Source organism: Quercus lobata, chromosome 3 (assembly GCF_001633185.2).
Source record: "Quercus lobata isolate SW786 chromosome 3, ValleyOak3.0 Primary Assembly, whole genome shotgun sequence".
Lineage (NCBI taxonomy): Eukaryota > Viridiplantae > Streptophyta > Magnoliopsida > Fagales > Fagaceae > Quercus > Quercus lobata.
This window is the reverse complement of record NC_044906.1, coordinates 24,410,478-24,428,655: the sequence shown is the minus strand read 5'-3', so window position 1 is coordinate 24,428,655 and position 18,178 is coordinate 24,410,478. Positions and strand designations below refer to the sequence as shown.

The following is an 18,178-nucleotide window of genomic DNA, read 5'->3' as shown; positions in this document are numbered from 1 at the left end:
TTATTACTAGCTAATATTGGTGAGAAAAAAATTTTTTTTTTGAGAAAGTGGTGGCAGTAGTGGTGGTGGTGGCAGAGGCGGAATGCATGAACGTCGATTTAAAAGGCTGACTCCCTCTAGCTTTTGTTATCCGCCACTCTCTATGTGTGTGTGTGAGAGAGAGAGAGAGAGAGAGAGAGAGAGAGAGAGAGAGAGAAGAGAGAGAGAGAAAGAGAAAGAAGGAGAGAGTTGAAGTAGAAAAAACAAAAATGAAAGTGGTTGAAAACAGAAGAGGAAATAGAAGAAAAAAAGAGATAAAATGAAAGTGGTTGAAAACAAAAGATAGAGATAGATAGGAAGTATACTTGTGTGGAGGAGAAAAAAAGAGGAAAAAAGAAAAGAAGAAAAGAAAGAAACGTGTATGGCTGAAAGCAAATATAAAGAGATAAAAGGGAAAAATAATTAAAGAACAATAAGAAATTAAAATTAATAAATGCTACCACAATATTTTCATAATAAATCTTAAGTGGTAGGTTATTACTAGCTAATATTGGTGAGAAATTTTTTTTTTTTTTGAGAAAGTGGTGGCGGTAGTGGTGGTGGTGGCAGAGGCAGAATGCATGAACGTCGATTTAAAAGGCTGACTCTCTCTAGCTTTTGTTATCCGCTGCTCTCTATGTGAGAGAGAGAGAGAGAGAGAGAGAGAGTTAAGTAGAAAAACAAAAATGAAAGTGGTTGAAAACAGAAGAGGAAATAGAAGAAAAAAAGAGATAAAATGAAAGTGGTTGAAAACTAAAGATAGAGATAGATAGGAAGTATACTTGTGTGGAGGAGAAAAAAAGAGGAAAAAAGAAAAGAAGAAAAGAAAGAAACGTGTATGGCTGAAAGCAAATATAAAGAGATAAAAGGGAAAAATAATTAAAGAACAATAAGAAATTAAAATTAATAAATGCTACCACAATATTTTCATAATAAATCTTAAGTGGTAGGTTATTACTAGCTAATATTGGTGAGAAATTTTTTTTTTTGAGAAAGTGGTGGCGGTAGTGGTGGTGGTGGCAGAGGCAGAATGCATGAACGTCGATTTAAAAGGCTGACTCTCTCTAGCTTTTGTTATCCGCTGCTCTCTATGTGAGAGAGAGAGAGAGAGAGAGAGTTAAGTAGAAAAACAAAAATGAAAGTGGTTGAAAACAGAAGAGGAAATAGAAGAAAAAAAGAGATAAAATGAAAGTGGTTGAAAACAAAAGATAGAGATAGATAGGAAGTATACTTGTGTGGAGGAGAAAAAAAGAGGAAAAAAGAAAAGAAGAAAAGAAAGAAACGTGTATGGCTGAAAGCAAATATAAAGAGATAAAAGGGAAAAATAATTAAAGAACAATAAGAAATTAAAATTAATAAATGCTACCACAATATTTTCATAATAAATCTTAAGTGGTAGGTTATTACTAGCTAATATTAGTGAGAATTTTTTTTTTTTTGAGAAAGTGGTGGCGGTAGTGGTGGTGGTGGCAGAGGCAGAATGCATGAACGTCGATTTAAAAGGCTGACTCTCTCTAGCTTTTGTTATCCGCTGCTCTCTATGTGAGAGAGAGAGAGAGAGAGAGAGTTAAGTAGAAAAACAAAAATGAAAGTGGTTGAAAACAGAAGAGGAAATAGAAGAAAAAAAGAGATAAAATGAAAGTGGTTGAAAACTAAAGATAGAGATAGATAGGAAGTATACTTGTGTGGAGGAGAAAAAAAGAGGAAAAAAGAAAAGAAGAAAAGAAAGAAACGTGTATGGCTGAAAGCAAATATAAAGAGATAAAAGGGAAAAATAATTAAAGAACAATAAGAAATTAAAATTAATAAATGCTACCACAATATTTTCATAATAAATCTTAAGTGGTAGGTTATTACTAGCTAATATTAGTGAGAATTTTTTTTTTTTTGAGAAAGTGGTGGCGGTAGTGGTGGTGGTGGCAGAGGCAGAATGCATGAACGTCGATTTAAAAGGCTGACTCTCTCTAGCTTTTGTTATCCGCTGCTCTCTATGTGAGAGAGAGAGAGAGAGAGAGAGTTAAGTAGAAAAACAAAAATGAAAGTGGTTGAAAACAGAAGAGGAAATAGAAGAAAAAAAGAGATAAAATGAAAGTGGTTGAAAACTAAAGATAGAGATAGATAGGAAGTATACTTGTGTGGAGGAGAAAAAAAGAGGAAAAAAGAAAAGAAGAAAAGAAAGAAATGTGTATGGCTGAAAGCAAATATAAAGAGATAAAAGGGAAAAATAATTAAAGAATAATAAGAAATTAAAATTAATAAATGCTACCACAATATTTTCACAATAAATCTTAAGTGGTAGGTTATTACTAGCTAATATTGGTGAGAAAAAAAATATTTTTTTTGAGAAAGTGGTGGCGGTAGTGGTGGTGGTGGCAGGGACGGTTGCAATGGCAATGGTTGTGATTGTTGTTTATTGTAGTGAATATATTATTTTATTTTAATGGATATATTATTTTATTGTTTTAAATAACAAGTCTTCTCTGCGTTTGGGGCACCAACTCTCACCACTAGTATTTTCATAATAGACTAACACAGTCTTTTGGCCTCTTACAATTCCAATTTCATCACTTAAATTCCCCTCTTCCTTTTAAATCTATTCTACTGTCTATCCAAATCATCATGGCTTTTCTAGTCAACAAAGGAGTCTCTTCTTCCTTTTTCACCCACCAGTGTAGATATGATGTGTTTGTGAGTTTTAGAGGTGACGATACCCGCAATAGTTTTACAAGTATTTTGATTGGCATTTTGTATCATCATGGTATTAACATCTTCCTGGATAATGAGCACATAAGGGGTGAAGAGATTCCAGACAAACTTTTTGAAGCCATTGAAAGTTCAAGAATTGCAATCATCGTATTCTCTAAAAACTATGCATTTTCTACTTGGTGTTTGAAAGAACTTGTCAAAATTCTTGAGTGTAAAAAGAAAGGCCAAATTGTGCTACCAATTTTTTACAAGGTGGATCCATCAGAAGTACATAATCAAAAGGGAAAGTTTGGAGAAGCTTTGACAAAACATGAAATAGAGTTCAAGGATAAAATGGAAGTGCAAAAATGGAGGATAGCTCTACATGAAGCCGGCTATATAGGTGGATGGCATTGCAAAAAAGAGTAAGCAGTATATATATATATATATATATTTTGCCTTATTTTTTGAAAATTTGAAAGTTCATATCTTTTAATAATGTGCTAGTTAGGCTAGATAGAAAGGTAAGTGTGTGGGAACAAATCAGTTTTTGTATTTAGGTTTTATTAATTTATCAATAATTATAGGCACGCTCATAACTTTTTTTTTTTTTTTTGGGTCAAACAATTTATAGTTTCAATTAAGTTAGATTTAGTTTCAATTAAGTTAGATTTCTATGGTTTAATATTTTGTGGCCTCTTGGAATTGGTGAAAGAATGCAAAACTAATATATTTTTTTCCTTTAAAAAAGAAAAAACAATATCATTCTATAATTTTAGGTTTTTTTTTTCTTTAATGTAATGGAGAGTCTTGGGACCCTTTATAAATTCACTACACACCCATATAATGTTTACCAAACTTCGATCCCTACAATATCTTAATGAATGCATTCAAGTTAGTGTCTGTCAATTAGAATTCAATATTCAAATCTCAGCAAAAAGAAGAAAAAGTGGATATTCAAGAAGCTTGTTTCCTTTTACCTAATCAGTTTTTCACGAGTCTTCATGCTAAAAGTCAAAATTTGATTTCCTAGCTGAGGAAAAAATGGTTCATACTAATAGTTCTTAGATCTATGAATTACTCACCATTAACTTGTATTAGCAATATTTCAATCATACTACAAAAGCTAAACATTTTGAATTTTAGTTCATCTTTATATTTTATTTTCTAACAAGTTTTTAATGCTTTCAATTGGCAGCCACCCCAAATTTACACTTATCAAAGAATTTTTTGAAGTGATCTCAAGAGTTAAATTAAATTGTAAAAAAATATTTGATGTTAAATACCCCGTTGGAATTGAGTCTTGGGACCCTTTATAAATTCACTGCAAACCCATATTATGTTTACCAAACTTTGATCCCTAAAATATTTTAACGAATGCATTCAAACTAGTGTTTGTCAGTTAGAAGTGGATATTCAAGAAGCTTGTTTCCTTACACAACCAGTTTTTCATGAATCTTCATGCTAAAAGCCAAAATTTGATTTCTTATCTAAGGAAAAAATGGTTCATACTAATAGTTCTTAGATCTATGAATTACTCACCATTAACTTGTAATAGCAATATTTCAGTAATAGTACACAGGCTAAACATTTTGAATTTTAGCTCATATTTATTTTCTATTTTCTAACAAGTTTTTAATGCTTTGCAATTGACAGCCACCCTCAATTTACACTTATCAAAGAAGTTTTTGAAGTGATCTCAAGAGTTAAATTAAATTATACCAAAATATTTGAAGTTAAATACCCTGTTGGAATTGATTCTCGTGTGGAGGATATAAATTGGCATTTAGATATTGATTCAAACGATGTGCGTATGGTAGTGATCCATGGCCTTCCTGGAATAGGTAAGACAACAATTGCAAAAGCTATTTATGACTTAATTGCATATCGCTTTGAAGGAAGCAGCTTTCTAGAGAATGTTAAAGAAAACTCAAGAACAAAAGATGGCAAACTCCATTTAAGAGAGACACTTTATTCAAAGATCTTAGGAGGTAGAACTTTGAAGGAGCTTGGTGCATTTCAAAGAATCAATATGAGAATGGAAATGCCTCAACACAAAAGAATTCTTTTAATTCTTGATGACGTGGACAAATTAATCCAAGTAACAGATTTGCTTGGTGAATGCAGTTGTTTTGCTTCTGGAAGTAGAATTATTATCACAACAAGAGATGAAAATTTACTATCTACTCTTCAAGAAGATTATCATTTAACCTACTATAACTACAGGCTCAAGGAATTAGATAAACATGAATCTCATGAACTCTTTTGCCAACATGCATTCAAAGAAAACAAGCCTAAGAAAGGTTATTCAGAACTCGTAGACCTATTTATAAGTTATGCCAAAGGTCTTCCATTAGCTTTAAAAGTAATAGGTTCTGATTTGTATCCAAGAGATGATATACGCTGTTGGAAAAGTGCATTAGATAAGTACAAAAGAATTCTTCATCCAAATATTCTAGAAGTACTCAAAATAAGCTACGATGGATTGGACCAAACTCAACAGGATATTTTCCTTGATATTGCATGTTTTCTTAAGGAATTATGCAAGGATGTTGTCGAACATATACTACAAAGTTGCAATTCTTATGACCCATATTATGATATTGAAATACTTAAAGATAAGTCTCTCGTAGTTGTTGCTGGAGATGGCAAATTATCGATGCATGACTTGATACAACAAATGGGTTTGGAAATTGTTAGACAAGAATTAGAAGTGTCAAAGAAACATAGAAGGTTATTGTGTTATGATGACGCTCCCGAAGTATTAATTCCAGAAACGGTATAAGTTATTTTGATTGATTTTTTCCCTTTCTCACGAGGCATATGTAGTGATTTTTTTTCCCTCATATTCTTTGATTTTTTTTTTCTATTTAATGTTGAAGAAATTATAAATTTATCAATATTATTATTTTTTTATGATTTAGTAATCGTACATTCTATTGAGTAATGTAATTAATATAATTCTTCATTCATTTAGGGATTAGAAGAAGTTCGAGGCATAACATTGTGTTTATCACAACCAAGAAACATGCAATTGGATTTTGAAAAGATGAAGAATCTCAAATATTTGGTTGTACGTAATTTAATTTGTGAAGATGTTAAATATCTTCCAAATGAGTTAAGGTTAATTGATTGGAATGGATTTCCTTTACCTTCCTTGCCAACCACCGTTAATCTTCAAAAACTTGTTGCACTTAAAGTTCCAGGAAGCCACATTACATTGGATCAGCATTTCGAGGTATGACCATTATCATTTACAAATTATTATATTTTTAAGCTATATTTATTTATTTTTTTTCCATCCTCTACAGAGATGTCGGTTCACAGCTTTGAAATATATGGATTTCACTGACTGTAAAAATGTTACCAAATTACCTGACTTATCGGTGATTGCCCCATCCATAAAGAAGCTGATACTTAAAAGATGTGAAAATTTAGTTGAGATTCATCAGTCTGTTGGACTTCTTGAAGGGCTTGAACATTGGAGTCTCTATGGATGTGAAAATCTTAAAATTATTCCAAGAATTCTCAAGTTGAAATCTCTTCAATGGTTTTGTCTTTGGAAGTTCTCCGATATTTGGCAAAGTACGGAAAGATTAGCTTTGCCTTTGTCAATTGAAAATCTCACTAGCCTTCATACGTTATCCATTTGTTCTAAAAACCTTAATGATCTTCCAAGCTGCTTCTCTACATTACCAAATCTTAAGTTTCTCTGTATGTATGGTTTTGAAAATTTTTCAAAGAACCTGGATATTCCTGATTGCTTCCCCAAATTGGAAACGTTATTGGTTATGTACAGCAATATTACTACCCTCCCCGACATCTCTAGCAGATTTCCTCAATTAAAAAAACTTAATATTGCCGGTTGCTGGAATTTTCAGAAAATTCCAAGACTTCCATCATGTATATTTATTGTAAGAATAGTAGGATGCAAATCGTTGGATTCACAATCAAGCAGAAGATTATTGAGTCAGGTTCATCTCTCTCAAAGATACAATTTTGGTTAACTTTCCCAAATATATTACAAGATTTGCTAAACTGTAGTTTCTTTAATTTGTTAATTGCTTGCAGTTCGCAGAAAAGGTAGGGCTTCCACAGAATATTGTATGTCCAAGGGGATCATCATACCGGGGCTATGCATCTGAAACAGACTTTGCTCATATAAAGGGGTTTTCATTTGAATTTGATGGAAACGTGTTAATTCCAGGAAGTAAGATTCCAAAATGGTTCAATCATCAAATTGTTGGAAGTTCCATATCATTCTCGGTCGGTCGAAAACTACCATCATTTGCTTTCTGTGTTGCTATACAAGTGCAACTGAAAGATAAGGTTACTAAAAAGCGGGATTTTATACCAGGTTCCTATGTTATCAACATTTTCGTTAATGGTTATAAAATATTCCACTCAGATTCTCTACATTTGTCAACTGCACCATCTGATTCTTATCTATGGGTAGTCTATATAAGGGATAGTTCATTGGAAGGCATAATTCTAAATGAAGGGACTGAAGTTAAGCTTCAATTTGAATTTTCAAATTATGATCCAGAAATAGCCGTAATTACCGTAGAAAAGTGTGGGGTCCATGTAGCATGCATGTGTTCTCCTCAGAACTCTGCCGCAGATAAGGAGGCCTGCGTAAGAATTCATGAAAGATTGGAAGTGAGTTTTGATGAAAGATTAAAGATGTTTTTATCGAGAGTGGCTGCAGATGTCCTCCCCTTTAAGCAGAAGCTGGGCGGATGCTCCAAAGCTCAAGATGCCTATTACTGCCCTCTTTGTGAAATAGCAGAAGATTCAGTTTTACATCTATTTCAATGTTGTCCCTATGCCAAAGGATTGTGGTATGCTGGTAGATGGGGTTTTCGAGTAGAAACGATCAAAGCTCAATCTATAAAGGAATTCGTTGAACATATAATTGATCCCCCAAAGGAATTACTGGCAGAAAGAGTGAACAAAGATGAATTCACACTATATGCAGTATTGGCTATGAATATTCTTTTGGATGCACGGGAGGATGCTCTGTTTTCAAACACTAAAGACAGCATAAACCAGCTAGCACATCGTCTTAACAATCAGTATGACTCTTACGTGAGATCATTTGAAGAGCAAAACAGGGAAAGTGCTTGGATCAAGCCACCTGACCAATGGGTAAAGCTTAATTCTGATGGGTCATATGATCAAAAGAATGTAGGCTTGGCTGCGATTCTCAAAGATGAACATGGGAATGGCAGAGCAATCAGACGTGGCATAAACATCAACGGCAAGATGGGCAATGCCATTGGCCAAACAGGACAGACTTGAGCAAGTTGTGATAGAGAGTATAAAGGTACGCACTCCAAGTATTTGACAAAATGTTACTATGTTCTGAATGAATGACCTCATGCTCTTGCTTTTCGTTAATAAACTTCATTGATAGAGGAAAACTAATACAAAAATCCAAAAGACACAGGATGTGTACTAAGGTAAGAGAACAAACAGAAAATAAAAAACTGAATTTTTAAAACAAAAGTAATTAAAACAAACAGGTAGAAGTTCATTGTATCATGATTTTATTATCTCTCTTTCTTTTTTGCATAAGTGACTAATACATCCTTCTTTTATAGGTAAAAATAATATTATTGAAAAAATACTACATCATGAAAATAAACGCAAAGTAGCCTAAAGAATTACAAAAGACCACTCATAAAGAGAACTAATAAAAGATGCTTGTATTTGAGAAGACGTGCAGTCCACATCTTCAAAAACAATTTCCTGGTGGACATTGTTAAAACCATGGTTATGATTAAATGATTAAATTCATCATTTCTTAACAGCTTAAACTTTTGGGACAATCGGTAATTTAATAGACAGGATTACATTTCCTTGCCTATTACCCCATTTTGTCTGAGGTTTGATTTACTTATGGAAAAGTATTTTTATTTAGACTTTGGTCCAGCCTTTCTTGGTATTGCTCCTTTTGCAAGTTCTCATGTGATATACAGTTTGTTGCCCCAAAGTTCACATGATAGCATACTAGTTGCTCTGTTGTTGACAATATAATTTGATTTCAATATGGGAGTAGTCATGAGGTTACTCTAGGCCAAGCTTTGACTGCGTCTGCTTCATTGTAATTTTAGCTAGTATGATTTAAGGCCTTCTGTATTGCTGTTTTGTTAAATGACAATATAAATAAGATCAAATATGGATTGATATTCCAGTAAGGCAAGTTTGGAATAAGTTGTCTTTTCCACTGAAATATGAGTTTTATGTTATTCTTGTCATAGCAGTTATTATTCCTTGTGTACTTTGAACATATCTCACATTAGAGACTAATTGGAAGCTTTCTCTTGAATTGATATCCCTTAGCACTACATTTCATCTTCACTTCACCCATAATAAAAGGTCATTACTTATTAGTTAGTCTTTCTGGAAGCAGAGAATCTATGCTTAGCCAACTGCTCTCCAGAAAATGGAATTTACTTGAAGAGCCAACCAATCGATCAACAGGAAGGTGCAAATCCAAATGCGAGCACCCCATTGCTCCTAATCCAGCCTCTCAATACTGGAAAACTGCTTCAAAAACTCCGTCACTAGTTGACTGACTATGGTAAACCTTAAAATTACTAAAAACAGCTTGTTCTTGATTAACCCCTTCAATATGTTCTTCTCCAGTTGCCTAGCATTAAATTCATTGAAGACTTGACAAATGAAAGGTTTAAGAATGAGTTTTTTCTTCACTTTCTCATCCACACCAAAGGCAGATCTTACCCTAAATCTTATCATAAGTAAGACTGCTATGACTCTGGTTAGAAATGGCTTTGATTGACCCACAGATGGCTTTACCAAGCTGTCATTATTGGGTAGCTCAGTGACCAAGGATAAAGCTCCCATTTTATCCATTACTAGGTTCACCCATAATGGCTGCAGTTAGTGGGACTTTACTAGGAAAAAAAACAGCTGCAAGAAAGTTCATGCAAGGGCAGCAACATTCATAGTTAGCTGAATCTGAATGAAGTTTTTAATGACGTTATATACAGACCTTCTCCACGCACAGAAGTGAAATCACCATCCAGGATGACAATACTTTATAAATGTAGTTGTAAGTAAATTTTTTGTCATTTTCTGTTCAGCAGTTTAGCTGTGTTTTCCATTTACAATGTTCTTGCCCTATATGGTGACTGTGTTATCATCTGTATGAGTTACAATGAGTACAAGGGATGCACATATTTTTAAATGCTTTGATTCTTGTAATGAAATCCATCAATGTATAACGTATTTAATTTTAGGATATTTCTATTGCAATCATAGAAACTGACCCTTTCTACATGTGCCAAAAGGCTGTTGGTGGGTGCTTGTACATTTGGAAGAATAACTATGGTGCTATCAAAACCACATTATCATAAACATGGTCACATAGAAAATGCTTATGTGATTTGAAATACATTGACCTAACAGAAGAACTATATTTCAAGAAGCTAAGATGTGGGTTTCGATTTGATTCTGTGCTTTGAATAACCCAAAAGGAGAACTTAAAAGAAAAATGTTAACAAGGGGAATGGCTGATAAGGTAAACTATTAATGTTATATTCTAAGTTTCTATATGTATGAAGGAGCTTTATGCTTTAACAAAATGCAAATTTGTTTGCAGAAAAGATGAAAGCTCTTAACAAGTGAGTGGAAAGGAAAAGACAAGCTTCATCTTCAATACAAGTACCTGATTGCCTCACAGAATTGGCTTAATAAAGCTTCATCTTCAATACAAGTACCTGATTGCCTCACAGAATTGGCTTAGGCCATTGGGGTATGTTCATAAGTATTACTTTTTATGTTATTCTGCCTGGGATATTCTTGAATTAAAATAAAGAAAACTCTATCAAAGTATGACTAACCTTCTTGCAAATTGAACTAAAACTTACTTTGAGCTGTAGGATGATAATTTGATAAAACAGTCTCCTTAAACAAGCCCTGTCAAAGGTGATCGTCCACAAGTTAGCTTTGAAGTGGCCTGGTCTCAGGATTCTTACTGCCTGGCCAAGGCATGTATAGCTTAGTGGGGGTAAGGGTAAAGGCACCCAAAATTAAAAGCATTAACTTATAAATTAGTATGCTTGGAATATGTTGATTTCATAATCACCTTGTCACCAAATTAATTAATTTCTTTATTCCTATTTCGGAATATGTTATAAAATTTTTTGATGATAAATTCTTAAATTACTCTCTTCTTGCTTAGTGGTTGTATCTAGGCCAAATTTATGTATATTGCCTCTCCAAAATGAACACACTTTTTTTCAATAATATAACCAAGGATTATTTTTAGGGGAAAAATAACTTCTTCATAGGCAAATATGTGTATTTTGAATAAGGAATGTACGCTATGACTCTTACGTGAGATCACTTGGGATTACAAGGGAAATTGAAGAGCAAAACAGGGGAAGTGCTTGGATCAAGCCACATGATCAATGGGTAAAGCTTAATTTTGATGCGTCATGTGATCAAAAGATCAAGAGGGGAATGGGAGAGAAATCAGACGTGGCATAAAAATCAATGGCAAGATGGGCAATGCCAATGACCAAACAGGACAGACTTGAGCAAGTTGTGATAGAGAGTATAAAGGTACGCACTCCAAGTATTTGACAAAATGTTACTATGTTCTGAATGAATAACCTCTTGCTCTTGCTTTTCGAGAGATGAGTTTCAGTATTTACTTGTATATATATAATGGTAAAATTCAGTAAATATCACACAACTGGATTGCTATCTCTCTTCCTTAGTGTAGTTGGATGAATCTGATCTAGAGATAATCTATATCTTGTTAGCTTGTTGTCGAGGATTTCTCTTTGGGTTGCTTTGTTTGAATTTTGTCATTGTATTTTGAGCCAATAGAAAGAGACGCAGCAAGCATCATCAACTTCATTGCAATCCCGGCTGAGGTGTGATTTACTTTTGGAAAAATATGTCGATTTGGACTTTGGTCTATCAATTTATAGCTGTTAAGACCAGTTCTGAAAATTCATCACATGCTAAGGCCCAGAATATGGTTTCTTGTGTCCAACCTCTCTTGGTGTTGCTCCTTTTGAAGGAACTCATGTTCAATTACAGTTTGTTGCCCATAAGTTCACATGATAGCATACTAGTTACTCTGTTATTGGAAATATAATTTAATTTTGATATGGGAGTAGTCATGAGGTTCCTCTAGGCCTAGCTTGACTGCTAATGCTTCATTGTAATTTCAGCTGGTATGATTTAAGGCCTACTGTATTGCTGTTTTGTTAAAATTTTATGTTATTCTTGTCAAACAAATAACATTTATTACTCCTTGTGCACTTGAACATATCTTACCCTTGAGAATTAATGAAAGCTTTCACCTTCAATTCACCTAATACAAAAAGTCATGCATTACAAATGAGTGGACTTATTGGTTAGTCTTCCAGGAAGCAGAGAATCTTTGCTTTGCCAACTGCTCTCTAGAAGCTGGAATACACTTGAAGAGCGTACAATTGGTCAACAAAAAGATGCAAGTCCAAATGGAAGCACCCCATTGCCCCCAATTTAGCCTCTCAACACTGGCAAACTGCTTCAGAAACTTCACCATCACCAGTTAACGGACTATGGTAAACCTTAGAATTATTAAAACAGCTTGTTGTTGAATAAACCCTTCAATATGTTCTTCTCTAGTTGCCTAGCTTTAAATTCATTGAAGACTTGTCAAATGAAAGTTTTAAAAATGAGTGTTTTCTTCACTTTCTCATCCGCACCAAAGATAGATCTTGCCCTAAATTGTGTCATAAGTTAGACTGCTATTACCCTGGTTAGAAATGGCTTTGATCGACCACAAATGGCTTTACCATGCTGTCATTGTTGGGTAGCTCAATGGCCAAGACTATAGCTCTCATTGTATCCATTATTAGGTTCACACATAATGGCTGGACTGCAGTTAGTGGGATCTTACCAGAAAAATAAATAAATAAATAAACAAATGCAAGAAAGTTAATGCAAGGGCAGCAACATTCATAGTTAGCTGAAACTGAATGAACTTTTTAATGTTGTTATACGCATACCTTCTCCATCTTAGAACCATCAACATGGAAATGAAGTTACCATACGGGATGACAATGTTTTGGAGTTATAGTTGTGAGTCAATTCTTTGTCATATACTTTCCGTTTAGCTGTGTTTGTTATTTACAACGTTCTTTCCCTATATGGCGAATATATTATCATCTTTATAAGTCACGATGAAAATACACATAATTTTAAATGCTTTGATTTTCTTGTAATGAAATTCATCAGAGTAGAATTTTTTTAAAAAATTTTTAGGACATTTTTATATTGCAATCGTAGAAATGGACCCTTTCTACATGTGCCAGAAGGGTGTTTGTGCTTGCTTGTGCATTTTGGAAGAATAACTATGGTACCATTTTATCCACATTATCTAATAAACATGGTCACATAGAAAATGCATACGTAATTTGAAATGCATTAAATGACCAAACAGAAAAACTATATTTCAAGAAGCTAAGATGCGGGTTTCAATAATTTGATAATTTGCTTTGAATAACCCAAAATTAGAGAGCATAAAAAAAATATTAACAAGAACAATGGCTGATAAGTTTAACTGTTAACATTAGATCCAGATGTTTTTATCTGTATGAAGGAGCTTTATGGTTTAAAAACATGCAAACTTATTTGCAGAATAGATGAATGCTCTTAGCAAGTGAGTGAAAAGACAAAGACAGCTTCAATTTCAATACAAGTACCTGATTGCCCTCACAGTTTGGCATAGACCATTGAGGTATGTTCCTAAGTAATACTTTGTATGTTACTCTGCTTGGGATATTCTTGAATTAAACAAAAGTAAACTCTATCAAAGTATGACTAACCTTCTTCCATATCAAACTAAAACCTACTTTGAGCTATTGGTTGATAAAACAGTCACTTGAAACAAGCCCTGTCAAAGGTAATTGTCCACAAGTTAGCTTGTAAGTGGACTGGTCATAAGACTCTTACTGCCTGGCCAGGGCATGTAAGGGCACCCAAAATTAAAAGCAACAACTTATAAATTAGTACGCTTGGTTTGCAACTTATCATAATCACCTTGTCACCAAATTAATTAACTTCTTTATCTCAACATTGGAATCTCTTTAAAAAAAAATTGATGATAAATATAAATTTCTCTCTTCTTGCTTAGTCGTCCTATCTAGGCCAATTTTATGTATTTTCCTCTCTATAATGAACACATTTGTTTTTCAATAATATAACCTAGGGTCTTTTTTAAGGGGACAATAACTTTTTTGAAGGAAAATATGTGTATTTAGGATAAAGTATGTCATAGGGCAAGCAAAATTTCATGATAAAGATCAATAATTATAGTGGTGTACCATTGATGTTACCTTAACCCCATGAAAACCTCTGGCTTTTGAATGAAATTAAGTGGGTGTGATATTTGCAAAAGAACCAGTGTATTATATTAGAAGAATTGGGTGTACAATACAAAGGATTACCTATGTATATATAAGATATATAAGAAATTTCAATCCCATGGGGTGTAACAGCCACCTTGGCGTCCTTTTGCTTTGCCTTTCATCATGGTCTGTTTACCTTGTACAACTGCTGCAACATCAGTTGAGGTGTTCAAGAGGGGACATTAGAAATTGCATTTTTTTTTTTTTAAAAAAAAATCTTACTTAGGAGAAATATATCTTCATCTTTCTTTTATGGTATTGTTGTTCTCTTGCCAGAGTTACTATTCTATCCAAGATGTAATAGAACCTGAACATTGTTGCAATACCTTGGGAACTGAGCATTCTAAAAATTTCTTCTTATTGAAGCAACTTAAATTTAAAGTCAATTTTGTTGACAATCAATCATCATTCTATATCTATTAATTAACTGATGAAAAGATGGCAAACAAATTCCTACGTAGTAAAAAAAATTGTATTTCTTGTAAATTGTGCTTTTATAAATATCTGTGTATTTCTTTTTCCTAAATTTGGTAATTGTTGGCCTTAAAATTTGGTTTCAATATGGGAGTAATCAACGAGGTCACTTTGCTTCGAGTTTGGTTTGCTTATGCTTCATTGTAATTTTAGTTAGTATGATTTTAGGCCTTGTACATTAGTAATTTGTTAAACATGAGAACATATAAATAAATCAATTGTGGACTGATATTATGGTTAGTCAGGTTAGACCAAGTTGTTTGATCCACTAAAGTTTGAGTTCTTTACTGCGCTTCTCAAACTAATAACGTTTATAACTTCTTGTCTTCTTGAATGAATGAATTTCACCCACAATCTTGTATGTCTTTTACTCATCCAACTGTATTCCTAAGAAAATTCAACAAAGAATGACTTTTCCTTTGAACTTCCATAGGAATTTTTGATACTTAGTAAATTTAATAATTACTTTGAAGTAGCTTCTTGACTTTTAATTGGGTTGGTCTTATTTTATGAGTTAGCCACCCGGGGACCAGGGGTGGGGGAGGGGGGGCAGGGAGGCGCTATTCCTTTTACCCTCATGTCATGTTAATGGCTAGCTAGAAGCAGTCCCCTAAATTTGTATCCCTTAGTCTCACAACCCTTCTTCTGGATGTGAACAGCCTTCTTACTCTTCCTCTTCGCCAAGACTCCACTTCTCTTTTTCTTTGAATTGATGGATTCAACATGGATTATAGATTTCATTCATATTCATATTCAAGTCAAAGACATCCCAAGAAAGTATTGCTTTGCTGGTAGGGCTCCCAGAAATCTTCAAAACGATTCAGAATAAATGTTGTAAATGGTACTGGTTGTGTTTAAACCAACTGCTTCTTGCATTATATCATGAACATTTGATACTATCATGTTGAAGTATCTTCTCTCATTGCTTCTTTAAGGAAAAAAAAAAATGTTACCTTGCTCTTGTTAAATGCCTGTTTTGTCAGTGCAGATTGTTATGTCTGACATAGTGTTTCACAAGCAAGGAGATCCCGGGGCAACACATTATCATCCATCATGCATTTCAGAGAATAAGCCAAAGTAGAGTAAAAGCCCGCAGCATACCTAAAATTGCCACCACCACAATTGTGACTAATGGAGAGACAATACCAACAGGTGCATTGAAATATGTTAGTGCTGAAAATCCCTAATTATGTCCACCATGATGTCTCTACTTTTCAAATTTCATGGATTGCTTGAAGTTATGGACAGCAAAAACAGCAGCAACCAGATTGTCAGCAACAATAATACTCCCACCATGGTACTACCCATCTTTCCAGCCATGCTGTTTGAGTACCAAAGGCCAAGAGACTGAGAGAGTATAGCACAGCCCATAAGTACAATAACAAGAGTGCCCTAATCTGCTTCAAAGACATAACTGTTAAAGCCTTTTTGCATGTGCCTTTTGGTACTTATTGGCACCGACATACTATTATGGCAATAGATTATGATTGAAATTTTTTTGTAGTGTTTGCTCTATTTTCAAAAAATCTAGTACTTCCTTTATTTGTGAGGTCTGAGAATGGGTCAATATTTAACACCTATTTTGGAGGCAGTGTTTGCAATCCGGCCACTTGCTCAGCAAAACCAACCTAAGCTCGCCAATAGAATAGTTATATTTCTGTTAATGAAGTTCACAGTTGAAAGAGTTATATGTTGTTAAAGTTGAAGATAGTTGTGCAGTTGCAATCCTGCCTCTTCTTGTGCATAATTGAATTGGCAAAGATGTAAAAATGTCTGTATGTAATTCATTCATTCAAATAATGCAAATTATTCCAATTTCCTCATATCTCTTTTTCCTCTTTTAACTTCTTTCTTTATCTACATTACTGACTTGAGTTGAACCAAAAAGTTCTCATGCAGGAAGCCTTTGCCTGTGTTGACAGTTTTTTTGGTTTTCCTTCCTAGTTTTGAGATAGTCATGAATATTTTCATTGGAAAAAGAAATTTACTATTGTGAAATTCAACATCTGAATAATACTTGTACACTGATTTACGAAATTGTATGACTGCCTTTGGGATTTGACACTACCTTGGAGTCTTGATGCATGAAAATGTAGCAGTAATATATTCACAGTTCCATGTCGTTTAATTGGATCCATGCTTTATGCTTTGAGTTTCAAGGCTATTTAGACAAGAGCCAAACTAGCATTCAGGGAAGCATAAATCTTGTGATAGAGATAGAGATAAATGATAGTCAACTTAAACAGCACAAACATCATTGCATTCTTACTAAAGCTGAGAGCCATGCGACACCGTTTCATTTGATGAAAGAATGACTTAAGAGAACAATGCCATTTCAGTCTTGGATATCGATTAACTTACAACATCCACATGTACTAACTGACTCTAAGATTACTGTTTCAGTCTCTAATAGTTTGTTAGATTTGTAACTGACTCTAATCCTGTAAATGACCATATAAAAATGAATCTAACACAGTTTCTGAGCTAATACAATCATTTAGATATTTTCTTCTATATTTCTCTATTCCTTCGTTGAATCTCACATGGTAGCAAAGCCTTCCAAATTCTCTTTGGTGGTTGGAATCAACAATGCTAGTGAAGTTTGGAATACTTTGGAGCAACAATTCACTTCAACTTCGAGGCCTAACATCTTGAATCTGAAGATTGATCTACAAAGTATAAAGAAAGGCACTGACACTATCAATGGATTCTTACATAGAATCAAAGCTGCAAGAGATCGATTACTAGCAGTTGGTGTTACAGTGGATAACAAAGAGTTAATCTGAATAGTCCTCAGAGGCTTGCCTAAGGAGTATGCTCATTTTTTTCTGCAATCAAGACTCGAAGTTAATCATTCATATGGAAAAACTCTAATTGAAAATGCTGAAGGAAATTTGCATTCTATGGCAATGTATGCCTCATCAAACCAGAATGTGAATCATTCACAAGCACAAATGTGTCTGAATTCAGGAGGAAATCGAGGTCGAGCAAGAAATTCGTGTCTGAATTCAAGAGGAAATCGAGGTCGAGCAAGAAATTCACATAACCATGGTAGAGGAGGAAGGTTCATATAGGTAGTTCCTCTCTTAGCACTAAATACCATAATTTCAAACTTAGAAATGTGTTACATGTGCCTAGTATTGCTGCAAATCTTCTCTCAGTTCACAAATTATGCTTGTGTAACAATTGTCATTTTGATGCTATAATTTCCAGTGTCAGGATATTCTGTCGGGAAAATATCCTACGAGGGTTTGAGTGAAAATGGACTCTATCCAATCTACTCAAAACCCTAAGCATCAACTGCATCTTCATCATCTTCACATCTCAATACATGTCCTGGTTCATCTACCCAATCGAAGAATCAAAATCTGCAACTTTGTGTAAATTCTGTAAATAGGTTTCTTTCCAAAAAGTGGATGCCATGGCATCACAGACTAAAACACCCTAGTGATAAATTTCTTGCTCTAGTAGTTCCTTTTCTTTAAAATCATGTACTGCAAACAACTTTGATGTGCATTGTAGACACTAACTTTGCTAAATCTGTTTTTTCAGTCTTCTAAACC

General features: G+C 33.9%; 2 protein-coding genes across 13 annotated transcripts in view; both read left to right on the top strand.

Moving 5' to 3' along the window:
- The window catches only part of LOC115980017 (TMV resistance protein N-like), a 101,668-nt gene that overhangs the window by 32,952 nt on the left and 50,538 nt on the right, over positions 1–18,178 (top strand). The window lies entirely within an intron of this gene.
- On the top strand, positions 2,525–16,438 carry LOC115980015 (disease resistance protein RML1B-like). 11 transcript variants are annotated; one of them, XM_031102196.1, is made up of 13 exons: positions 2,525–3,128; positions 4,360–5,482; positions 5,681–5,941; positions 6,015–6,677; positions 6,775–8,029; positions 9,119–9,781; positions 10,138–10,249; positions 10,331–10,483; positions 11,091–11,295; positions 12,114–12,293; positions 13,372–13,471; positions 15,604–15,767; positions 15,864–16,438. In XM_031102196.1, the coding sequence occupies exons 1-5, from the start codon at positions 2,638–2,640 to the stop codon at positions 8,002–8,004; spliced, it is 3,768 nt and encodes a 1,255-aa protein (XP_030958056.1). In that variant the 5' UTR covers positions 2,525–2,637; the 3' UTR covers positions 8,005–8,029; positions 9,119–9,781; positions 10,138–10,249; positions 10,331–10,483; positions 11,091–11,295; positions 12,114–12,293; positions 13,372–13,471; positions 15,604–15,767; positions 15,864–16,438. The 11 variants fall into 11 exon arrangements, with proteins under 11 accessions (XP_030958056.1, XP_030958050.1, XP_030958048.1 ...); XM_031102190.1 differs by adding an exon at positions 10,611–10,738 and having other exon boundaries at positions 15,604–16,438; XM_031102188.1 differs by having other exon boundaries at positions 9,119–9,289; positions 15,604–16,438.

What these genes read in the sequence shown, in the direction of transcription:
- LOC115980015 (XM_031102197.1), top strand. Translation starts at nt 2,638, where the DNA reads ATGGCTTTTCTAGTCAACAAAGGAGTCTCTTCTTCCTTTTTCACCCAC. An exon ending in GGATGGCATTGCAAAAAAGA is followed by an intron (nt 3,129 to 4,359) that starts GTAAGCAGTATA and finishes TGCAATTGACAG; the next exon opens with CCACCCTCAATTTACACTTA. An exon ending in CATTGGATCAGCATTTCGAG is followed by an intron (nt 5,942 to 6,014) that starts GTATGACCATTA and finishes CATCCTCTACAG; the next exon opens with AGATGTCGGTTCACAGCTTT.